At 56.5% G+C, this 21204-nt stretch overlaps 8 protein-coding genes across 8 annotated transcripts; 4 read left to right on the forward strand and 4 right to left on the reverse strand.

Annotated features, from left to right (window-relative positions):
- The first annotated feature begins 1918 nt into the window (after nucleotides 1-1918).
- Nucleotides 1919-5982, forward strand: B0T15DRAFT_161725 (uncharacterized protein). The gene is made up of 2 exons (XM_062862114.1): nucleotides 1919-2280; nucleotides 2345-5982. The coding sequence occupies exons 1-2, from the start codon at nucleotides 2054-2056 to the stop codon at nucleotides 5877-5879; spliced, it is 3762 nt and encodes a 1253-aa protein (XP_062722797.1). The 5' UTR covers nucleotides 1919-2053; the 3' UTR covers nucleotides 5880-5982.
- A 171-nt stretch (nucleotides 5983-6153) lies between these two features.
- On the reverse strand, nucleotides 6154-7705 carry B0T15DRAFT_528949 (uncharacterized protein). The gene is made up of 4 exons (XM_062869068.1): nucleotides 7470-7705; nucleotides 7192-7389; nucleotides 7027-7071; nucleotides 6154-6925 (listed from the first exon to the last, which is right to left on the reverse strand). The coding sequence occupies exons 1-4, from the start codon at nucleotides 7480-7482 to the stop codon at nucleotides 6402-6404; spliced, it is 780 nt and encodes a 259-aa protein (XP_062722798.1). The 5' UTR covers nucleotides 7483-7705; the 3' UTR covers nucleotides 6154-6401.
- A 601-nt stretch (nucleotides 7706-8306) lies between these two features.
- On the reverse strand, nucleotides 8307-9131 carry B0T15DRAFT_492525 (uncharacterized protein; the record flags this gene model as incomplete). Its single annotated transcript, XM_062866863.1, has 1 exon — nucleotides 8307-9131. The coding sequence occupies one exon, from the start codon at nucleotides 9129-9131 to the stop codon at nucleotides 8307-8309; it is 825 nt and encodes a 274-aa protein (XP_062722799.1).
- A 966-nt stretch (nucleotides 9132-10097) lies between these two features.
- Nucleotides 10098-13182, reverse strand: B0T15DRAFT_484253 (Hamartin protein-domain-containing protein; the record flags this gene model as incomplete). Its single annotated transcript, XM_062866221.1, has 8 exons — nucleotides 10098-10134; nucleotides 10251-10553; nucleotides 10626-10882; nucleotides 10913-11341; nucleotides 11372-11428; nucleotides 11459-11476; nucleotides 11510-13061; nucleotides 13169-13182. 8 exons carry the CDS (start codon nucleotides 13180-13182, stop codon nucleotides 10098-10100), a joined length of 2667 nt encoding a protein of 888 aa, XP_062722800.1.
- Nucleotides 13183-14246: 1064 nt separating this feature from the next.
- Nucleotides 14247-15998, forward strand: B0T15DRAFT_528954 (class I glutamine amidotransferase-like protein). The gene is made up of 3 exons (XM_062869069.1): nucleotides 14247-14727; nucleotides 14908-15421; nucleotides 15512-15998. The coding sequence occupies exons 1-3, from the start codon at nucleotides 14592-14594 to the stop codon at nucleotides 15741-15743; spliced, it is 882 nt and encodes a 293-aa protein (XP_062722801.1). The 5' UTR covers nucleotides 14247-14591; the 3' UTR covers nucleotides 15744-15998.
- B0T15DRAFT_528957 (uncharacterized protein) lies at nucleotides 15980-17008 on the forward strand. The gene is made up of 2 exons (XM_062869070.1): nucleotides 15980-16253; nucleotides 16313-17008. Exons 1-2 carry the CDS (start codon nucleotides 16174-16176, stop codon nucleotides 16848-16850), a joined length of 618 nt encoding a protein of 205 aa, XP_062722802.1. The 5' UTR covers nucleotides 15980-16173; the 3' UTR covers nucleotides 16851-17008.
- On the reverse strand, nucleotides 17009-18309 carry B0T15DRAFT_413851 (MT-A70-domain-containing protein). The gene has a single exon (XM_062865431.1). It carries the CDS (start codon nucleotides 18159-18161, stop codon nucleotides 17019-17021), a length of 1143 nt encoding a protein of 380 aa, XP_062722803.1. The 5' UTR covers nucleotides 18162-18309; the 3' UTR covers nucleotides 17009-17018.
- Nucleotides 18310-18361: 52 nt separating this feature from the next.
- On the forward strand, nucleotides 18362-20131 carry B0T15DRAFT_161939 (mitochondrial carrier domain-containing protein). Its single transcript, XM_062862115.1, has 2 exons — nucleotides 18362-18904; nucleotides 18969-20131. Exons 1-2 carry the CDS (start codon nucleotides 18680-18682, stop codon nucleotides 19935-19937), a joined length of 1194 nt encoding a protein of 397 aa, XP_062722804.1. The 5' UTR covers nucleotides 18362-18679; the 3' UTR covers nucleotides 19938-20131.
- Nucleotides 20132-21204: the final 1073 nt, after the last annotated feature.

Raw genomic sequence — 21204 nt, forward strand, 5'->3', positions numbered from 1 at the left:
GAGGGCCGCGATATCCCGGAGTCCGGTCAATCCACCCCTCGGCACCTGCTCTCGCACACAGGACGCAGACACACCTCAGCCCACCGCGGTTCGTCATGGCAGGCGGCGCTAAATCGGAGTGGGGCGTTGGCTTGCGATGCCCCTTCGACCGGTACCTCCGTCATGGATCACATTTCTGCCACATACTTCCGTGCCTCATAATAGGACGTTGTTCTGTTGGAGGTATGCGGGACGGAGGCATGCGGCGGAATGTGGGGTGGGAGATCGGTTTTGCGGGGAAGAAACTAGCCCCGGGTGAAATCTGGAACCGCCGCATCCTGGGAACCGCATCGACCTGGGAAAATGGATTTGCCGATACAAAAGCCCGAGGCCTGGCTCACGGGGTGACGGGGCATCACCCCTGGGCCCGGATCCAGGCACCATAACATCGTCGACTGTGACATAACTAAGGCAATTGAGCCATGAGCCGTCGTTCGAGGCCGTGCTGTTTTTATCATCTTCATCCAGGGTGCGAATGGCTTCGGCCGGTGAAGAAAATTAACTTAGAAGGTGTGGTAGAAGTTCGACTTCTCCCAGTGTCCATTTTTACGGTTCGGAGCTTGAAAAATCCCCCGCAATCCAACTTCGGTGGGGTCCCAGCCTCAGCGGCCTCATCGCCCATTGACTTTTGTTGTGCTTTGAATGTGTACGGTATGCTCAGACCTTTGGTAGACAAACGCCGCCAAATACTGTACTCGAGTTAGGTCTCACCGTTAGCTGATTGCATGATGTACCCACCTATTTGATTATCAACGTGCCTTTGTTGAGATGCAATGATGGAAAGCGACAGGACAGGACAACATGAAGGCAGCGGCGCGTTATGCGTAACGCCGACATTGCGTCACTGCACATTAGTAGCACCGCGACATTCTGTGACTCGCAACCTTGACAGCTGAATTGTCGTCTATGTCTGCAACATATCCAGTGCCGCAGTAGCAACAATACACATAGTCGTAAGTCGAATGGCAACTGATTTGCGCACACAAGCCCGTCCACAGGACCGTCTTGTGAAACAGTGCTGTATGTCTCAAACCGGCAAACCGGCAGCAAACGGGTCGGCTTGCGGCGCCGAGCACGTGCGTTGAAGAAATCCGCCCCGGTCGGGCTAAGGTACGGTATCTAAGATCGAACAATGCTACATACAAAGAGCGAATCTCGGGCCAATGGCGCGGCAGTCTAGGAAGAAGGTAATTAAAAAGGAGTACTGAAAGGAGATAAAAATAACAAGCTCAAGAAAAGCGCGCGTCTGTCTGTACATAGAAGCATAGCCCTTAGATAAACCGTCGGAGTGCTCACCACCGACCATTGTTACCAGTATCTTGACCCGCCAGCTAATAATGGACCCTGGAAACTTGGCGGTTGAAATGACCAGTCACATAGCAGAGCTGAGAAAAGAGAGCCGCCGACGTCACTACGAACGTGTCAATCGCAGCCAATCGAAATTCCTGAGCCTTCCCAAATGTGTTTCAGACGAACAGGTCCCCTTGTCCAGTTCGCATCTTTGGGCAAAGCACCATTGAGTTTCAGGCCTGTGCCCCGGCCGAATGACCTCACAATTAGCGTGTGTACACTTCGATGGGTGGGAGGCCACCAAAACCAAGACCATGCCCCTGTCCTTTCAACCATGGTTTTTGGCGATGGATGTCTTGGCCGCTCTGCTCTCTTTCCGTTTGATCGTGGCAGATGTCGCGTGGCACCGCCCAAATTCTGTTCTCGTTCATCTCAACACAACCTGACAAGCTGATACAGGTCTTGTGTGTTCGCTTGCTCGTGGTTCCCGCGCACGACTAAAACGTAGAGCAGCCCCTTAGCTTCCACTCACCGCCACTACTAGTACCTACCTTACTTTAGTTTCCTTGCCCCCTTCGAGACGACAACCAAGGAGTGCCTTCAAGGTCCTACATCCCACTTTCGTGGGCCAGAGCGCATGGACAGCCGCTGAGGTGGCCGTTGTACTCGCGGGGGTGGAAATTAAGGCATTCTTTTCGAGAAAGAATTACATCACAACATCACGATGAGTAGCACAGGGCTATCGACGTCGGCAACGGTGTCGGCGTCTTCTTCGACATCGGCGGCACCGGCGGCAACCTCGTCTACGGTGCCAGAGGGTGCCGGTTCGGCTCAGCAGTCAACGGGCATCAGCCTGATCGCGTTCGTGACTGCCTTGGCCGCCTCGTTGATAGTCTTCGGCATCCAGATGGGATTCTTCTTGCTGCTGCGGAACAAGCTCGTCAGAATATTGTGGGTGTACCTGTTATTCCCCGCCGAACAGAGTATAGCACTGACAGATTGACCCGACGGCCAGCAAGCCAAAAACTTACCTCGTGCCCGAACGAGAAAGAACCGATTCGCCGCCCGCCAATCATCTAGCTCTAGCATACAAACTCATGAGTTTCGAAGACCGCGAGATCATCAAGAAGTGTGGTCTTGACGCCTACTTCTTCCTGCGCTACTTGCAGACTCTATTGATCATTTTCATCCCCATCGCCGTGGTGGTGATTCCCATCCTGGTACCGCTCAACTACATCGGCGGCCTTGGACACGATGTCGTCAACAACACCCTCAGCAATACCAGCAGCACGGTTCCCACGGGCTTGGACACTCTCGCCTGGGGTAACATCGCCCCGACCAAGCAACATCGACGTTGGGCTCACCTCGTTCTTGCCCTTCTTGTCATCTTGTGGGTCTGCGGCGTCTTTTTCGCCGAGTTGAGAGTCTATGTCAAGATCCGGCAGGACTATCTGACGAGTGCGGAGCATCGTCTGCGGGCTTCGGCAAACACGGTGCTCGTGAGCTCCATCCCGGACAAGTGGCTCTCTGAGGAGGCCTTGAGAGGTCTGTTTGACGTGTTCCCCGGGGGCATTAGAAATGTCTGGATCACCCGGGACTTCACGGCGCTCCTCACTAAAATCCATCAGCGCGCCGCTGTTCACAAGAAGCTGGAGGAGGCAGAGAGCGAGCTTATCCGCATGGCTAAGAAGAAGCAACTGAAGCAGGCGAGAGAAGGCGGCCTGATCCACAGGATGATGGCCGAGAGCAGGACCGACAGAGCGGAGCGCAAGAAGGCGGAGGACGCGGAGGCCCAGCGACGTGCCGAAGGTGCCGGGGGCTTGAGCGCCAACACGCCGCATGTGCCGCAGACTGTACCGGAGGTGGTCGCCGATGGGAAGAGCGACACAGATTTGAGCGATATCCAGGAGGGGGAGAGCAGCAGCGAAAATGAGAAGTCCCAGGGCCGCAAGAACCCATTCGCAAAGATCGGGGAGGGTCTGGGCAAGGGCGTCGCTGTCGTAGGCGGAGCCGGTTTGGGACTCATCGGAGGCGTGAAGGCCCTCCCGAGGGGCATCGGCCAGGAACTGGATACGACCGCCGGCTTTGACTTTGCCGGAGCCGGCAATCGACGCGAACCTCTTTCGGCAACGACGAGCGATGCCGATTCTCCCCGACGGGGCCACATGGCGGCCGATGACGAGGATAGGCCGAAGACGTCGTTTGCATCAGAAGCACCCCTGACGGACAATACTCGGCACGCTCACACATCGTCGGACGTCTCGCAAGAGTCGCATACCAAGGAGGAGACATTCGCCCCGCGTAGCTTTGGCAACACAACTCGCCGGCCCACTAATATGGACGAGATGGTTGTCACCGAGAAGACGCGGTGGTATGAGTTTTGGAAGCCGCCAACCGGAAGCTATGCATCTCCCATTCCCCAGGGCGCCGATAAAGGCGACTATCCGTGGAAGAAGGAGAAGAAGACGTTCTGGCAGCTTGTCAAAGGATCGATCCCCTTCCTTGGTGGCGGCGAGCCGCCGGTCGAGTATCCAGCGGCGTACACCCGTGACTACGCAAGCCAACCAGAGGACGACGCCGAGTGGAGGAAATGGCTGAAGCCAGAGGAGCGTCCCCACCACCGCATCGCCAGATTTCAGAACACGCCGTCGTGGCTCCCCGCACTTCCCCTGGTCAACAAGAAGGTGGACACCATCTACTGGTGCCGCGCCGAGCTGGCCCGGCTGAACCTGGAGATTGAAGAGGACCAACAGCACCCGGAACGCTACCCGGCCATGAATGCGGCCTTCATCCAGTTCAACCATCAAGTCGCCGCTCACATGGCCTGCCAGTCTGTGATCCACCATATCCCGAAACGGATGGCGCCTCGCATGGTGGAGATCTCGCCTGACGACGTCATCTGGGACAACATGGCCATCTCGTGGTGGGGCGAGTGGGCGAGGCGCGCCATTGTATTCGCCCTTGTGTCGGCCATGGTCATTCTCTGGGCCTTCCCCGTGGCCTGGACTGCTTCCCTCTCCCAGATCGACGCCCTGGTTGCGAAATACGACTGGCTCCGGTTCCTGGTGGAGAACGAGATACTCAATAATGCCATCAAGGCGATTGCTGGTGTCTTGCCCGCGCTGGTCCTGTCCATCATTCTAGCGCTGGTCCCTGTCGTGCTTGGCCTCCTGGCCCAGTGGCAGGGATCCAAGACGGGCTCCCAGAAGTCGGAAGCCGTCCAGATCTACTACTTTGCCTTCCTGTTCGTCCAGGTCTTCTTGGTCGTCTCGATCGCCTCCGGTACGCTACAGACTCTCGCCAATGTTGGGTCGAACATCGCGTCCACGCCACAGGTGCTGGCTGTCAATCTTCCGAAGGCGGCGAACTACTTCTTCGCATACATGATTCTTCAGGCGCTGTCGACGAGCTCGGGAACCCTGCTACAGATCGGCACCCTTGTCGTCTGGTACTTCTGGGCGCGCATCGTCGACAACACGGCCCGGGCGAAATGGACGCGCAACACCAAGCTGCCGAACGTCCAGTGGGGGTCGTTTTTCCCCGTCTACACGAACTTCGCCTGTATCGCCCTCATCTACTCGATTGTCGCTCCGCTCATCGCCATCTTCGCCATCATCACCTTCAGCCTGCTCTGGGTTGCGCACCGCTACAATATGCTCTACGTCACTCGGTTCCGGACCGACACGTTCGGCGTGCTCTACCCGCGGGCCATCAACCAGACGTTCACGGGGCTCTACGTCATGGAGCTCTGCCTGATCGGCCTCTTCTTCCTGGCCGAGGACGAGAAGGGGGATCAGGTGTGCTTCCCGCAAGCCATCGTCATGATCGTCGCGCTCGCCCTGACAGCGCTCTACCAGTACGTGCTCAACAGCTCCTTCGGGCCCCTCCTGCGCTACCTCCCCATCACCTTCGAAGATGAGGCCGTCCTCCGTGATGAAGCCTTCCACCGCGCCCAGGCTCGCCGCCTCGGCCTGCTCGCCGAGGACGAGGACGAGGCTGCGGCCCTCAACAGGTCTGCCACGGTCGCCGCCGCAGGCGATGACATTGAGCTCGAAAAGCTGGGCGGCAGGGGCCACAGCCGAACCGGCTCCGTCCTTGGCAAGTTCGGGCGGCCCGTCAGGCATGCCGGCACGTGGGCGGCGCGCGGGGGCAAGCAGATCCGCGCGGCGACCTTCGGAAAGGCGGAGGAGGGCATCCGCACGGCAACCCAGTACCGCAAGACGCGCCGGCAGAAGGACCTGGAGGCGCAGCGGGCGATGGGTGAGGCGCTCTACGGCGGCTACTGCGACGTCATCGAGGACCTGACGCCCGAGGAGAGGGACGTGCTGGTCAGGAAGGCGTTCCAGCACTCGGCGCTCCGGGCGAGGAGGCCGGTGGTCTGGATCCCGCGGGACGATATCGGCGTGAGTGATGATGAGATCCGGAGAACGAACGAGTTTAGCGAGTGGATCTCGATTACGAATGAGGGGACTGCGCTGGATAGCAAAGTCAGGGTGCTCTACGGGAGAAATCCGCCGGACTTTTCGGAGGCGGATCTCATTAATCTCTGATGGAAAGGCAAGGCGTATGTATAATGAAAGCGCATACATATAGGTAGGGAGAGGGAAATACCCCGGCGTTTCGAGTGGGTTTTGTTTGTCTTCTCGGCGGGAGCATAAGAGTCTAGGTGAAGAGGCATAGAGGGCTTTGCGTAGACATGGATGCATATACGGTAGCATATATCTATACGGATACGGGTTGAAAGAACGACCTGCCATATACGTCTGTTGCATTCTGGTGCGTGGTTCGCGCTGCAATCTGAGCCAAGCTTGGCCTTGCTGAGACAAAAAAAAAAAAAAAAAAAAAAAAAAAAAAACCGAACCTCTTGGTGTCCGGGTAGAGAGTACAAGAATGCGCGCTGTTATAATTTCAGCACACAGCTATCATACATTTGGATGCAGGCCTCCTATTAAATCATGGTTTGAAGCAAGCGGTTACTGATGCATGATTTCGCTCCGTTACGGAGTTCTTTCCGTTCCCCCTTTTTAACCGTTCGCTCCATCCTCACCCACCCGGCATCACGGTATAGCAAACTAACCCTTCACTTCCTTCTTCCCCGACCTCGCCGGCAAACCGCTCCTCACAAAAGGGCCCAGCACCAGCGCACCCAGCAGGCACATCAGCGTGGCCCACAGCTGGAAGGCGCCCGCGAGCATCGCCCCGGGCGTCATGGACACAAACTTCAGAAACTCGTTCACCTGGTACAGGTCCTCCTGCTTGGTGATGTAATACCGTGTGGTCATGGAGCCGGACTTCGCATCTTCCTTCCCTCCATGCTTGGCCGTCGTAGGCGAGGGCGGAGGCGAGGCCTCGCCCTTGGCGACGGAAGCATAGCTCGGTTCAGTGCCCTCCTGAACGGCATGCAGCTTTTCCTCGGCGGCATGGTAGGGCGGCGGCGGCGGCTGGTTTTCCTGCAACTCGGAGGATGTCGGTTCCGAGACCGGGCGTAGGTGCAGCGCCGTGACGAGGCTCACCGGGCTGCGGTGGAAGGGAATGAACCATATGGAGAAAATCTGGAAGATCCTCAGGTAGACGATGTTGGTTTGCTCATCAAAGGCTGTGTGGGTTGGTCGAGGCGGGGTGGTGATTAGCTAAGGGATCCCAGGTGACCATCGATTGATTCCCCGGTTTTGAGGAATGCAATCGCTCAACACTTACCGCATGACTCGATCTCCAAACTGATCTTGGGACTGAGGATTTTGTCTATCAGAGAGCAGAGTTAATCCCTTTGGCCGTGATTTTTAGGACAGCGGCTATGCGCGGACTTACACCTGCACAAACTGTCAGCAACTGACCACCAGCGGCCGGCAGCTCCCCAAACTCACCATCGGTAGATCGCTGCGATCAGCATTCGGGAGTCTAGCTCCCCGAGAACAGGCACATGTACGTTCTTAAACGACGGCACACGGCAGAAGGGGTGCTCGAAGGTGGCGCCCGGGGCGTAGTAGCGGTAGATGGCTTCGAGCTGCTCATCTGGTGGTCCCTGGGTGAGTGTTTTGACAACTCTCTTGATATCCGAAGCTGTGGACAAAAGAGGGTTAGACATTGTTAGCTCAACAGCCCCATGACGGGAGGTAGGCACTCAGAAAAAGTATTCATACCGGGATTCTCCATGCTGGTTCGTTGGTCGAGACAACACGCGATAAATGGGAACAATTCACGCCTTGTAGTATTCGGGACTGTTGGCTGTCGTGATCAAAAAAGGGAAAAAAGGGGCAGACAAGAAATTGAGAGGAAGAGCTTTGGGACTGTCAGAGCCGGCCATGATGTATCGAGTTGATGGTAGTGTATGACACTTTCCTCGGCAATCTCCTGTGAGCTGCCCTGGTGATGTCATTGTTACCTGTATCAATGCACTCCGTCCAGCCAGCCCCACAGCATGTGAAATAGAACCCCTGCACTCTGGTGGGACGGGATCGGAAGATGCACCCGGCACATGCAATTACTATGACCAATTGCCGGTATGCTTCTCAGCCAAATCAGAAAAAAAGCAGATATGGGCGACAAAGCTTCTAGTCGACCCCGAGACCGAAACTAATGATTACCTAGGTAGGTTTGAAAGTACCTATACGTGATCTGCTCAACATATCAAACACCAGCACGGGCTGCATGCGGTAGAAGCAAGTACTACAAAGTAGGAAGATGCCCCAGACTGAGACTGCACGCCTGCACAGAACGCATCTAAATCACCCAACCAACCCATTGACCCAACATACGCCGCCTTCCCTTTGTGCTATACCTTGAACCCACGTACCTCCTTGTTCGCGAGGATATACAGTACCACCAAGAACACACGAAATCAAAACAGCCATTGCGGTCAGACATGCCACAACAAGGAGGGCCGTCGTGCCTGGAGAGGAGCGAACCGCTGGGAAACGGGGCCGCAAACGGAGCACGCTTTCCTCCCTTTCCACCCTGCTCACTACAAGTTCCTCGCCTCACCTCCGATGGCTTGCCGACCTCCTGACCTCCACAAACGTGGCATCCCCGCCAGCAAACCGGTCCGGATCGACCTCCCTAAACCCGCTCGACCTCCTCTCCCGACTCCGATACCTCGCCCTCGGCGGACTATGCTCCTCAATCACGACCACCTCATCCTCGGTGCCCCCCTCGCTGGACGGCACTCTGCGCACCCTACTGACACTCCGCCTCCTCTCTTCCGTGCTCACGACCCTCTCGACCCTCGCGCCGGGCGGCGGCGACACGCCCCTGACGACCTCCTCGACAACGACGGCCCCGCCACCGCCGGCGGCACGGACACGGCTGGTACTGTGCCGTCTCCGAATCTCAACCGTCTCCTGCCGGCGCCTTTCCCTGCTCCGTTCCCTGTGCCGATGGCGACGGCTCTTGCGCGTGACGACCGAGGCCGTGCCCTCGGTGAACGTTGTCGCCGTGTCGCTCGTGCTGCTGACCCCGCGCCGCCCGACGCCGCCGTTGATGCAGACATAGAGGAGCCAGAGCAGGAGAATGAAGCCTGCGACCGAGCCGAGGACGATGCCCGCCACGGCGCCCGGCTGGGGGCCCGTGTTGAGGGAGCCGTAGAAGGCCGGGATCGTGGAGGTTTGGACTGGAGCCGCGGTTTGCGTTGAGGTCTGGGTCACTGTGAATTGCTGGCGGGCGAGGAGCTGCAGGGTCTCGGAAGGGGTGCCGACGCCGGGGACGGGATGGGCGTCGGGATCGGATACGGGCGGTTGCGCGGATATGGGTGCAGGTTCTGCTGCCGCTGCCGCTGCCGCTCGAGGCTGCTGGACTGCTGGCGCCATTGCGCCGGGGGCCCGACGATCAGGACGACTTGAATACTTTAACCAGCCTCCGAACGCGTGTCTCAATAGGCAACTGCTGCCGCGGGTCGATGCGCTTGTGCCTCGACTTGGGCCGGGTCAAGCGCGACGCTGCAGTTCGGGGTGGCGAAAGGACGGCTCGTCTGGTTGACTAACAAGCCTAGAAGTGGGTGACTGCGCACAAGCCGGGTACGTCTCAGGGCCAAGGAGCGGTCGATCAGATGCGTCAGTGGGGGTTGCGATCTGGGACAGAAGCCTAGGTGGTCTGGCCAGCGACCGCGGCCGGACCTTAATAAGAGAACAACGACAGATAGCTGCGCTGCGATGCCGGGCAGCAGTTCAAAGCTACTTGCAGGCACAACGACGACCTCGCAACACCGGGTAGGTCGCTAGGTCAAGTGTCGGGTTTTGAGCGTTGGGAACAACGGTGAGCCAGGATGGCCTGCTGAACTGTGTTTCCCTGCAACTTAAAAGCGACGCACCTGAGCAACTAGAAAAAAAGAAAGCCGCCGGCAACCCTACCTGTTGGTTTCATGGGCGAATCCCTCCTTGAGCGAAATCCCATCCGCGCCGCAGGAGGGGGAGGCTGGGAAGGCGGCTGGCGGCCCACCCTAGCTGGTTAATAAACGGCGAGGCATTGACAAGGATCTCAACGGCTTGGCACAGGCACCGTGAGCGAACCACTGCACCCCATTCTCCGATCTGCGAGTCCACCTACCCTTCCTTCGTCGAGAATCCCAACCTAGGTACTCTATTCGGTTCGAGACTTCGATATCTCGCTGTGGCGTCTACGGACATCTCAGGTTCTCCTGTACACACTGTTATGACTGCGGTGAGCAGTTCGCCCAGTGGCCATCAACTTCTCCCTTTTCCTTGCGCGGTATGCGCAAAGGCCTAATAAGGAATCGGCCTGAGTTTTCAGTAGTCAAGGTACATGATTATTCGTCATCAGACCATTCCAAGGCCCTGGAACCCGACACCCCAGCTTCTTATCCTTTTTATCAGCCTTGTCATCCTTCCTGTCATTATGTTCTTTCCGCACCCCTCCTGGATAGCCCATTCATCAGGAGAACGTCTTGGCGGAGGGGGCCATATTTCAACGACTCACCTCGACCAAAGGGTCGCTCAGTACGTTGTCCTGATGGACTCAATGGGGGCTGAGACACGGACGCGTGCGAGGCCGGCGTCGGCTCCGCCATCGGGGGCTCTGGACTCTGGACTAAACTCTCAGCAAGGTCTGCGTCCGAGAACCTCCCCTGTCGGTTCCGGCTCGCTGCTGGCCCTTTTGCCATGCGCAGCGATCCGCTGTCGCCGCCGGCTGATGAATTTGGAACAGGCCTAACCCCCCCTCTGTTCGATATCGCTCTGTAGATCCAACAATGTTGATTGGAGCGCTGCGTACTTCTTCATGAGGGCACTATGCTGCTTTTCGAGCTCGGTATTTTTGCTCGGAGTGATGAAAGGCTGCTCTGGTACGCCGCTGCGACATCGATGGCCGATCTTCTCGGCTGATCCTGCAGTGCTTTGGCGAGCTGTGCTTTCAGGTCCTCTATTCGACTCTTGTAGTGGCGTTCTGCCTCCTGCAGTTGTTTCTCTCGAGCAGCAACCTCCAACACCATTTCTTGTGCCCGGGCCTGCGCCGCAGCTGCCTCCTGCGCGGCAGTCTGTAGCTTCGCCTCCTTGCCCTGGAACTCCCGTTCTGAGGCGGAAAGGCGGGCGATTTCAGTCTTCAGCTTTTCGATCATGGCTGTACTGATATCAACCGCCTCGAGATTCTGTTCTGACTCGAGTCTCTTCTTCTCTGCCTCTCCGACGATCCGCCGCAAGTTCTCGCATTCCGCTTGTACCTTCCCCAGCTGCTGCCTCAACTCGTTACCTTCTGCATTCCATTTCTTCTGCTCCTCACGCAGCACCCGCAGCTTGTTTGACAGGTCGCTCTCCCACTTCTTGGCCATATTTCGCCGATTATCAAATTCCTTCCTAATCTGCGCCTCGCATTTCTTGGCCTCATCGAGCCGCTGCTTCAAGCTGCGGTTCGCCATGATCAGGTTCTGTGTTTCAGCCTCTGTGGCAGACACCCTGATTTGTCGTCGCCGCAGCTCGCCCATGTGTACCATGTGTTGCTGCTTGATGAATCTTTCATATTGCAGGTCGTTGATAAGTCGAAGCCGGTGGTGCTGGAGAACATCAAGCTGATCGCCCGGTTCAACGCTGGGCCCCACTTCGTGCCCTGAGTCTTCGACTAGCGCGGAATGCCCTGGGCTTTTCTCGCCTGCTTGCTCTTGAGAGTTGAGCAATAGGGATGGCACGCTGTCGTTGGCAAGCGACTGGTGGATTTCTGATTTTGCCGCAACATTTACAGGAATTGCGTTCCGTGCATCATCGCGAGACTGTGGCTGGCTCTGATCGGATGGCAGAATCGGGCCATCATCGGCGTGCCCCTGACTCTTGAACTCGTCCTCTGCCGGTGGATGGCTGGATTGTGACCCCCGGCGAATCGAAGGACTATGAGCTCCGCTGACGGATATGGATCCCGCAGAGAACGCTTGGCGTGATAAATCGCCATGGATGGAGCTGCCGAGGAGAGCAGAGTCTAAGCCTTCCGGATCCGGGCCATCGCCCATCAGCGAGCCTGACGATCCTGGAAGCGGTGTGGCCGGACGTGCACGGGAGTGGCCGGATGTGTTATTTATAACCAAAGCCATGCAGTCCGCAAGCACTTCATCACCTTCGGTCTTGATCCAGCGGCTCATGTCCGTCTTTTCAGATTCAATGGTGAAGTTATAGAAATTCGGATGTAGAAGGTGCTGCTTCCTGAACGGTTCGGACCGGTCCCGGATCTCCATAGCCTGGACGTCGATGTCCTCGTCATTGTTGGCGTGGCGAAGATACCTCTGAGGCTTGCGAATGTACTCGACGAAGTTAATGGGGTACAAGCCATAGAGCACGGTGAAGTAATGCGGCAGATAGGACAGGGAGTGCCCGTCATGGTCCGGATCCAGCAGAGACTTATCCCAGTGAAGCCCAGCTCCCACCTCCCCGTTATCCACGCCCATCTCAGTATGTTGCTGGGTAAAGTAGGAATCTCGGTCCCAGAACAGCAGCCGAGCATAGATGTTGAAGAGTGTGGGGAGAAAAGGAACCAGGGAGCTTGCTATAAACGGAAGAATCATGATTAAAGTTATGAGAGCTAGGTTAACCGTCGCGGTCGATTCGTCCTTTTGGAGCGAGTGTAAGATGTTGACGAAGAGGGGAGTCTGGAGAATGACATGTAGATGCGGGGGGCCACTCGACACGAACCCGCAGAGAAGGCTCAGGGCCGAGTTGCGATGCTCTTTCTTGACAAGGAAGCCATTCAAAGCATTCATGAAACCCTTGGGGTCCTTTTTGCCAAATGCCATCAGAGCGTCATTGATCATCTGCTCCTTGAGGTCGGTGGAGGGGCGGAGATCCGGCTGGGTCTCGCGTAGCTCAGTCCACCTCGTGAGCAGCCGGTTGATGAGTGGCGCCAGACCTTCCTCGCTCCACGCGGCAGACTCGTCATATTCATCGGCCGAGAGTAGGTCGAGCGTATGGTCCATCACCTCCCTCGCCAATCCCTTCTCCTGCCCAACATAGTCTAACACCGGGTCGAGAAGCTTGTCCCACCATTTGAAGACACGCGCCGGCGTTCCAAGCCCTGGACGAAGCCGCCGCAGAATAGCGAGGAAGGCGGCGTATCGTTCCGGGTGGTCTTGCACGACCTTCTCCCATAGAGCAAGCAACTCATCGCCGAGCCGCTCCCCCGAACCTTCATCGGGTATTCCATGCTTTTCAAGGTAGCTAGTAATAGTACCGTTTATCTCGGCGGGGAGAGGGAGGGAGGGGGCCTGGAGGAAGCTATTGAGCGCTTTGGCGAGGTCCTTGGAAGACCTGGATTGGAGACAAGCGGTCAGCAAGCAGGCCCTCACAGCAGAGCCGCTTGCATCGATCGACTGGTGACATGCTCGGCGACGGAAACCATGAAGCGACGAACTCACCCGGATGAAGTCATCCTAACAGACACGGATCCCGGGTCATTGGGAAAGGATCGGGTTCTGGGCAGCAGATGCAGCAGATGCAGCAGATCTGATGTGACCCAAAAGGCTGCGGACGTGTTTTGACGAGCGTGGAAATAGCTCAGTTGAAGCAGCGCGCTGGAACATGGAAGCCGAGGACACAGCCACGTCCTGAGCCAACACCTGCTGTGGTGCCCGATCGATCGTTCCCTTGTGAAATGGTTGGAGCAGGATTCCTCTTTCGTTCTTGTTGGGCTGAGTTCTGATCAAGCTTCCAGGTTTGCTGCAACTCCACAACTAACGCTTGCAGGATACCTTAACGTATGTATTAATCGTAAATTCACCGTATTTCACTCTGGACCGCCAGGGTTTAACCGCTTGGCAGGGCGGATACTAGCGCCAGCTACTTCGTACACACCAAGCTGTAGTTATATAGCAACTAGTAGGTTGTGTGCAGTGCGCTAGTACGCAATGAACAACATCACGGTTGGCAGGATAGACGGATATAAGATCCAGTCGACTTCCACTTGAAGGCTGAATTTCATTGCAGTTCTCAGCGATTTGTCCAGTCCTAACTCCCTACATACTAGCCCACACCACCTGGTAGCGAATCAAAGTATGTATGTATTGTACAGTACCTTTATTCCTGGTACATTAACCAACAAAACAGCTGTAAGGCAGGGGGACTGATATACGGATACATGGTATATATTACACCGGCCAGGGAGCCTGGAGCAGACTAAGTTCTTCCAAGCTGCGATGAGATCTACCGTACCTAGGCTATGCTCGCATAGTGTATGCTGTTCTTTCCCCTAACATGCAAGCTGGTTGCCATCAGAGTTCAGGTGTGTGGCTGATGCAGGTGGCAGGTGTTCCGAAGATGCGTAGACACCGGCTATGTGCAATGGAACGCCCTCGTCAATTATGCTACGCAGTGCTAACGCCAAGAAGTCCGTCAAGAAGCCCCATCGCAGCATGCGGCCCAAGCTTTCTCAAGACTCAGAGTCAGAAGAGAGCCTGTGAGTTGGTTACATGGCTCGCATGGTCAGTGCTCCTGCCTGACCCCGCACCGCTAAATGAGAGTGGGGCTTTACCCCAGACCTTCCGATGCATCGTGTGAGGAACGAGCAATGCCCCTCCTCTTGTGGGGTCCCGTCATGCATTGAGGGCTCTCTCGTGACTGACCTGATCAAGACACAAAAGCGCCGTGTATCCCTCTTGTTGAGCACACTTGCACTTCCCTCAAGCACTCTACAGCCTTCCTCTCCATCTCTACCCATTCGATTCCACCACACTTTCACTAGCTCAAAGGAAACGGGGTATTACCACTTATACCCTCGCAACAGCTTGAGGACCCAAGTATTAACCCTCGTTCGTCTTACCCCATCAATCCAGGTTGCCAAAGATGGACACCAAGACGTCCGCAGTGGCAGACGAGCCGATTCAGGTCCTCTTTGCCCTGCATGATGGATTCGACCTCATGGACTTCGCTGGTCCTTGCGAGGTCTTAACCACCGCCCTGCATGATTCCAAAGACCCCAGTGAGTTACCATGGCCGGAGTGCCTCTGCCAACCCCGCAGTTTCTTTGACCGCGTCGCGGCTGTCCCCTCTGCAACCCGACTTGAGCGCTCGTGTCCCCTAGGGACATGTGAATGCTAAGGGCAAGCCCTTGATTACACGATGGCTCAAGGTGCAGTGCTGACCGGGTCTTGCTGAGCAGCTTCCAAGGCCTTTGAGATTACCATTGCTGGAGGCGAGTCTCAAGACAAACTCCAAGTGCTCTCCGACCAGGGCGTCCTCATCAACTCCCATGTGACGTGGGATGAGGCTCACAAACGTCTCAAAGAGTTTGACACTCTCATCGTTGTGGGCGGCAGCTCCGATAAGGTTCTGAAGAACAATGCCGAACCACTAAACCTCATCTCGGCCTACAAGACGCTCCAAGAGGACGACGTCAGCCGCGAGCGCACACTGTTATCTGTCTGCACTGGAGCCCTATTCCTGGCGAAGCAGGCAATCCTCCCGGGTCTTCATGCAACCACCCATCCTGACTACTTCATCAAGTTTGAAAACCTGTGCGCTGAGGTGACCAAGCGGGATCTGAGCGACCATACAACCCTCAACGAGGAGGCCCGTTATGTCGTGAATAATCTGCGATTCCCTGTCGAGGATGAGGACCAGAGCCCATACATTCGGCGCAAGTCGGATGCAGGTCGGCGCCCTAGTAATGCGCGGTATGTATGGGCTGGTGAAAGCTTATGCTTATTCGCCCTCAATAAAGGAGATTCCTAGTGCCTTAGGTTGCCAGCTAACAGGAGTCACAGGAAAGGGTCAATGTCCTTCAAGAACGCTTCACGGAGAGAGTCAATTGCTCGGCGTCAGGAGATGCGCCTGGGCGGCCTTCGTGTGATTACAAGCGGGGGTGTTGCCTCTGGAATGGATGCAGCTCTGTATCTGGTTAGCATCCTGGTTTCGGAGGAGTCAGCCAACGAGGTAGCCCGGCTCATGCAGTTGACCTGGACTAAGGGCGTCGTCGTTGATGGCATTGACGTGTAAGTTCGACAGCGATTAGACTCGCGAGATGGCGTCGCGGAGCGATTTTGCTGCATGATATCGACTGGGTTAGGATCTAGTTAGTGCACATTGAGAGCGAATGTAAGAGTTACGAAGTGCTTTGTTTTACGTACAGGACACCCTATTAGTTGGAGATCTTCCCGTTCCAGGTTTCGACTTGGAAGGTTCCATGTGATATAGGTATGGTGAAGGTTATGCTGCATTCGTCGAATGATGGAACGAACCTTCACAGTGGAGATGTGGTGTGGGCTAACCCACTTTTCCTTAGCTTGCGCGGTGTGCCAACTGCATCGGTCCGGCGGGCGTTTGTTGCGGAAAATCTGGCTGTTAAACCGTTGCCCACGCGACTATAGAAGCGGGTTGATGAAGCATCTGTCGATTCCAGATAGACACCACACATACCAAAGTCACAATGGCAACACCAACAGCGGCAGTAGCAGAGGCAGTAACCCAACAGCTGCCGCGCAGATTCGGCAACAAGCAAATCTTCCTGTACGGGCGACGCCTTCCGGATGCGGTGCCTGTGTTAGATGCTGATTCCATTACCCCAGACCTAACCATGTCATTGCCTTCATCCGTCCGAAGCCGAAGCAGCCGCCAAACCTAGCGACATTCGTGGTGCCGCTCGAGTTCAACAAGCTGGATCTGCGGGATTATCTCTACCACGCCTACAATGTCGAGGTGACCTCGGTGCGTTCCTTTATCAACCAGCCAGCGCCGAGGCAAAAGAACGGCAACATCGGCAAGTGGTACCGGCCACGCTCGCAAAAGATGATGATCGCCGAGCTCGTGAAGCCGTTCGTCTGGCCGGATCCGCCTGAGGAGAAGGACCGGGAGCCGTTCGACTACAAGATCTTCAAGAAGATGGAGCACGAGCGGACGAAAAGTATGGAGCGCCATATGGACCCTGCGAACATCCCGCTGCGAACACAGACACCGACAGACGAGGTGCGGGCAGCGCTCAAGAAGCAGGCAAAGGAGTTTCTAGACTCAGGCGAGTGGTCGAATGGGCGGAAAGGGGATGACAAGTGGACGGAGGTGGAGACGGATGTCCCAGTGTCAGAAGGGAAAGTAATGAATAAAGAATAGATGACGATGGGGTTACGGCACAGAAAGGGGACTTTCAGTAGGGTGCTGCTGGTAGGAACTTTGGCATAGTAGGAAGGAACCAGCCACGGTGGGATGTATCATAGCATGGAATAGAGGTGTGGACACGGGTGGACAATTGTGTGTACAATATCGAGGCGCGTCCCAGCGTCATAACTTATCACAGCTTTCTTGCTCTCCCCGATCAACCCAGAACTCCCTTCTCTGGAACAGCAAGACATCATCTCCCCAAGCCCACCACCCTGCTGTCAGATTCCTCGCAAACAATTCCAGCGCTTCATACGGCGCCGGCAGGATTTCCTCGAACAGACACCTCAGATTGGGCTTCCGAGAATGTGTGTCTGGCACCGCAACAACGACCTTACCCTCTAGCGCTCCCCTCCGCATCCCCTCCCCGCCCCTCTCCCCGGCCCCAGCATCACCCCTCTTCCGGGCAATAAGCAGCCGCTCCCAAGGCTTCCTCCACCCAGACTCAACAGGGACCACGGGCTCACCGGACGTAGTAACTTTTAGCCAAGTCCACTCCCCGATCAGCTCGACATCCCATTCCGCAAACACCCCAGTCTGGGGCGTCGTCAACAGCTCGCAGAAGCGCGCCGCATTGGTTACCCACACGGCGACAAGTCCGCCCGGGGCAAGCCGCGAGGCCACGGGGATCTGGCTCAGCAACCGCCGGATGGAGGTGAGGTCTGAGGCCGGGGAATAGGCGCCGGGGCCGGCGCGCTTGCGTTTGGCGGAGCGGTTCGGCCAGGGCGGGTCCAGGACAATGAGGTTGAATTGCTGGGGTGCTGTGAGGGAGAGGAAGGCTGTCGTGTGGGAGGATACTGTGCCCAGGACGGGGTGGCAATTGGGCGGGAGGTAGTAGAGGGAAGGGTCCGGAGTGGTGGAAGAGGTTTCCGCCGCTATTGCGGGAGACGGTGGTGAAGAAGGAGCATTTGAGCTTACTTGGTGTTTCGCGGGCGGAGCGGATATTCGTGGTAAGCTCCAGGGCCCGCCATATGACCTGTTGATCTCCTCTAGGGCTGATTCAACCGCTGCCCGAGTCATCAGCTCAGCTACTTGTGCTGAGGGGGACGACGCCGGCTGTCCGCGTCCGCCCGCCCGTGGTTCCGGTGTCGGGAATGGACATGCCGGCGGTGGCGCCGAGATCAGCCTGCGCAGCTCTTTGGGGGTTTCTCCATCTGCGCCTGACAGTTCGCTGGATGGGACCTGCGCTTCTTCGATTGACCGCGGGAGATCCAACAAAACCACTGTTTTGCGGTCGTTTTGCCAGAGAATACACGACGCAGTCATCTCATCGGTGGGCTGTTTCGAGCTGGGATGTTCCGCGCCTTGCCTGGAAGGATCTGGGCTCGCTGGGGAACAAGCATGCCAAGGGGACTTGTGAAGACCGCAATGTGGGGCCAAGCAGGGTCGCGTGATGTCTGGTTGGCCCCTTTTTCAAGTCCAGCGGGCCGGGGTGTCGGTAATCCTCGGCTTCGTGGAGGCGGGGGCCTGGGGCTTCGGCCGGACGCTTTAAAAAGCTCGATGTGTGATAGGAATGACGTTTTCGGTGTTGCATTTCCGGGATTTTCGACCTGTTCACATCGCCAGCACCAAACACATCCGCGCCCACGGGCTTCGCGCAGTCCGAAACAACAGCATCTACCGTTGCGCACCGTCTTCAGAGCATTGGCTGCTGCTTCGAATCGAACATTGACAATCACTCACACGGCCCCGCGTGATGCACTTATAGCGCGCCGTACCGATCCGTCCGATTCTCCGAGAGCCCCTCGTCGCCAACAGCGGAGTGAATTCTAACTGGAGCTCGAATGCCCCCGGCCCTCATGAGCCATGCCTCCATGCCGGGGGTCTTGCCATCCCAGCATCTGAGAGAGGCTACCGATGTTCGGCGCGCCGCGGTGGCCTCGACGAAAGAGCCTGCTGTTTGTCCGACGGACGACGAGGCGCAAGTCCCGCGCAAAGTATCTCAGAACAAGCGGAACCTTGATTACGTATGGAGGTCAGGCGTAGCAGGAGGTTTTGCTGGCTGCGCGGTAGGTGGCTCGCTTCTTCTAGGCGTATCTGAACAGTCCCAGGGTTACTGACGCCCGGGCGCAGGCCAAATCGATTGTCGCTCCGCTCGACCGAGTGAAGATTCTCTTCCAGTCTCACAACCCACAATTCGTCAAATACGCAGGGTCATGGTTCGGTGTAGGAGCGGCAATCAAGGAGATCTATCAGCAGGACGGACCGCTGGGGTTATTTCGAGGCCACTCGGCCACCTTGTTGAGGATCTTTCCCTACGCTGCGATCAAGTTTATCGCATACGAACAGATCAGAGCCATCATCATTCCCCAGAGAGACAAGGAAACGCCGTTCCGGCGCCTCATCAGCGGTTCGCTGGCAGGCGTCACATCCGTCTTCTTCACATACCCCTTGGAGGTCATCCGAGTGCGGCTGGCGTTTGAGACTAGGAAGGATGGCCGATCGTCGCTCCGATCAATATGCAGACAGATATATAACGAAGGCCAGTTTCGGAAACCGCCACCCGCAGCGGACCTACCTGTAGCTTCAGCGATCCGCGCTGCGGCTACAAGCCCCTCAACGCCCGCGCAAGCCGTGGCCCCCAGCTTCGGACTGGTCAACTTCTACCGTGGTTTCTCCCCAACGCTTCTTGGCATGCTCCCCTACGCTGGCATGTCCTTCCTCACACACGACACGGTAGGCGACCTGCTTCGCCACCGCAAAATCGCCCAGTATACTACGCTCCCGAAGCCGGAAAATTCGCCGCCAGGCAAGCCAGCGCCCCTCCGACCCTGGGCCGAGCTGTTTGCCGGCGGCGTGGCAGGGCTTGTCTCGCAGACGGCGTCGTATCCGTTGGAGGTGATCAGGAGGCGCATGCAGGTTGGTGGTGCAGTTGGCGATGGCCGCCGGTTGCGCATCGGCGAGACGGCGAGGCTTATCATGCGGGAGGCCGGCTTCCGGGGCTTTTTCGTGGGCTTGACGATTGGCTACGCCAAGGTAGTGCCTATGGCGGCGACGAGCTTTTACACCTATGAGCGCCTCAAGACGTGGTTCGGCATTTAAAGGCCTCAGTTTTCCTATTCTCCTGTACCAACGGCATGAGTGGCGTTCTTGTTTGAGGTTCCCAGTTCTCTTTTTGCATACGAATCCTGTCGTCCAGTCACATAGACGCTTTATACGGGATACAATGACATACCCCCTTACCCAACAGACCCGGAGATGTTTGGTAGCTGCGTATATTGCTATTGCCTTCGCCCCCGTTGACATTGGGCCCTTGCTGTCCTTTTGGCGGAGGTCAGTCAACCCTTGCGGAAGGCTTAACTCTGCTGATTCACGTGTTAGTCGGATATGGAAGAATGAAAGGAGAAGGCTCCACAACAGCAGAAGAAATCAACCGTTAAGGTTGCTGTTCATGACGGGAAAAGTCCTAGTGCACCTACCTAGCACGTGCCTAGGTAGGTAGCTGCCACGGTACGGTGATGGAGGTGTAGCCCAAGGGGCGGCGGAATCGGTGAAAGGGTGCAGTGTCGACGTGACATCGAAGTATTGGGTAAAGATATGGTGTGTACGGAAGTACGTAGGTAACTCGTAAGTGACTCCCGCAATACCTACCTACAGTACGTGTCCAAAAGTCTGGAGCACCCCACATTAATTAAACGCGCATCGCGACACGACACCCCCCATCATCAACCTTCCAACCAACAGAAATACAGCCCACCATGTTCAATTTGGCCGAGCTTGGTGCCAAATTGACGGTCGGCCGTCAGCCTGGCCAGGAGTTATCACCAGCTGCACGTGCAGCCATTGCTGGTGCCGTTGCAGCGGGGGCTAGCCAGACGGCTGTTGCCAACGCGTTTTCCATCAGCCGTCGTGCAGTCCAACTGTCACTTCAACGCTTCGAATCTTCTACCACCTTTGAATCCAAGCCTAGAACTGGCCGGCCAGAGATTCTTACGCGTCGGGAGAAGCGGTACATCATCCAACTTGCAAAGCGGAAGCCCTGCCTTACAACGCAACTGCTCACTAATATAGTTGATGCTCGGATCTCTCGATCAACAGTGCGCCGAGTTCTCCGCCATCATCGAATGCGCAAGTGGCGTGCACAAAAGAGAATTCCATTGACAAAGGCTGTAGCAATGGCCAGATATAAGTTTGCTTGTCTTTGGTTAGAGAATCTCGAGGTGCTAATGCAAGTAAGTGACTCTGAAGTTTACCCTTGAATCTATTGACCAACCTCTAGTCTATCTTCACCGACGAATCGTCTTGCCAGAACAATTCAAGTAGCCTAGCAGCTTAGGCATTCCGGTTCCCTTCTCAAAAATAGGATAAG

The sequence above is a fragment of the Chaetomium strumarium genome (assembly GCF_033439665.1).
Source record: "Chaetomium strumarium strain CBS 333.67 chromosome Unknown B0T15scaffold_3, whole genome shotgun sequence".
NCBI lineage: Eukaryota > Fungi > Ascomycota > Sordariomycetes > Sordariales > Chaetomiaceae > Chaetomium > Chaetomium strumarium.

Excerpts from the sequence above, each read along its gene's own strand:
- B0T15DRAFT_528949 (XM_062869068.1), bottom strand. Across the intron at positions 7,072-7,191 it reads CGCAGCGATCTACCGATGGT|ACAAAATCCTCAGTCCCAAG; the intron begins GAGTTTGGGGAG and ends GCTCTCTGATAG. Across the intron at positions 6,926-7,026 it reads TTTGGAGATCGAGTCATGCG|CCTTTGATGAGCAAACCAAC; the intron begins GTAAGTGTTGAG and ends CAACCCACACAG.
- B0T15DRAFT_528954 (XM_062869069.1), top strand. The coding sequence starts at position 14,592 with ATGGACACCAAGACGTCCGCAGTGGCAGACGAGCCGATTCAGGTCCTC. Across the intron at positions 14,728-14,907 it reads GCATGATTCCAAAGACCCCA|CTTCCAAGGCCTTTGAGATT; the intron begins GTGAGTTACCAT and ends CTTGCTGAGCAG. Across the intron at positions 15,422-15,511 it reads CGGCGCCCTAGTAATGCGCG|GAAAGGGTCAATGTCCTTCA; the intron begins GTATGTATGGGC and ends CAGGAGTCACAG.
- B0T15DRAFT_528957 (XM_062869070.1), top strand. The coding sequence starts at position 16,174 with ATGGCAACACCAACAGCGGCAGTAGCAGAGGCAGTAACCCAACAGCTG. Across the intron at positions 16,254-16,312 it reads GGCAACAAGCAAATCTTCCT|ACCTAACCATGTCATTGCCT; the intron begins GTACGGGCGACG and ends CCATTACCCCAG.
- B0T15DRAFT_161939 (XM_062862115.1), top strand. The coding sequence starts at position 18,680 with ATGCCCCCGGCCCTCATGAGCCATGCCTCCATGCCGGGGGTCTTGCCA. Across the intron at positions 18,905-18,968 it reads GAGGTTTTGCTGGCTGCGCG|GCCAAATCGATTGTCGCTCC; the intron begins GTAGGTGGCTCG and ends GCCCGGGCGCAG.
- B0T15DRAFT_413851 (XM_062865431.1), bottom strand. The coding sequence starts at position 18,161 with ATGACTGCGTCGTGTATTCTCTGGCAAAACGACCGCAAAACAGTGGTT.
- B0T15DRAFT_161725 (XM_062862114.1), top strand. The coding sequence starts at position 2,054 with ATGAGTAGCACAGGGCTATCGACGTCGGCAACGGTGTCGGCGTCTTCT. Across the intron at positions 2,281-2,344 it reads AACAAGCTCGTCAGAATATT|CAAGCCAAAAACTTACCTCG; the intron begins GTGGGTGTACCT and ends CCCGACGGCCAG.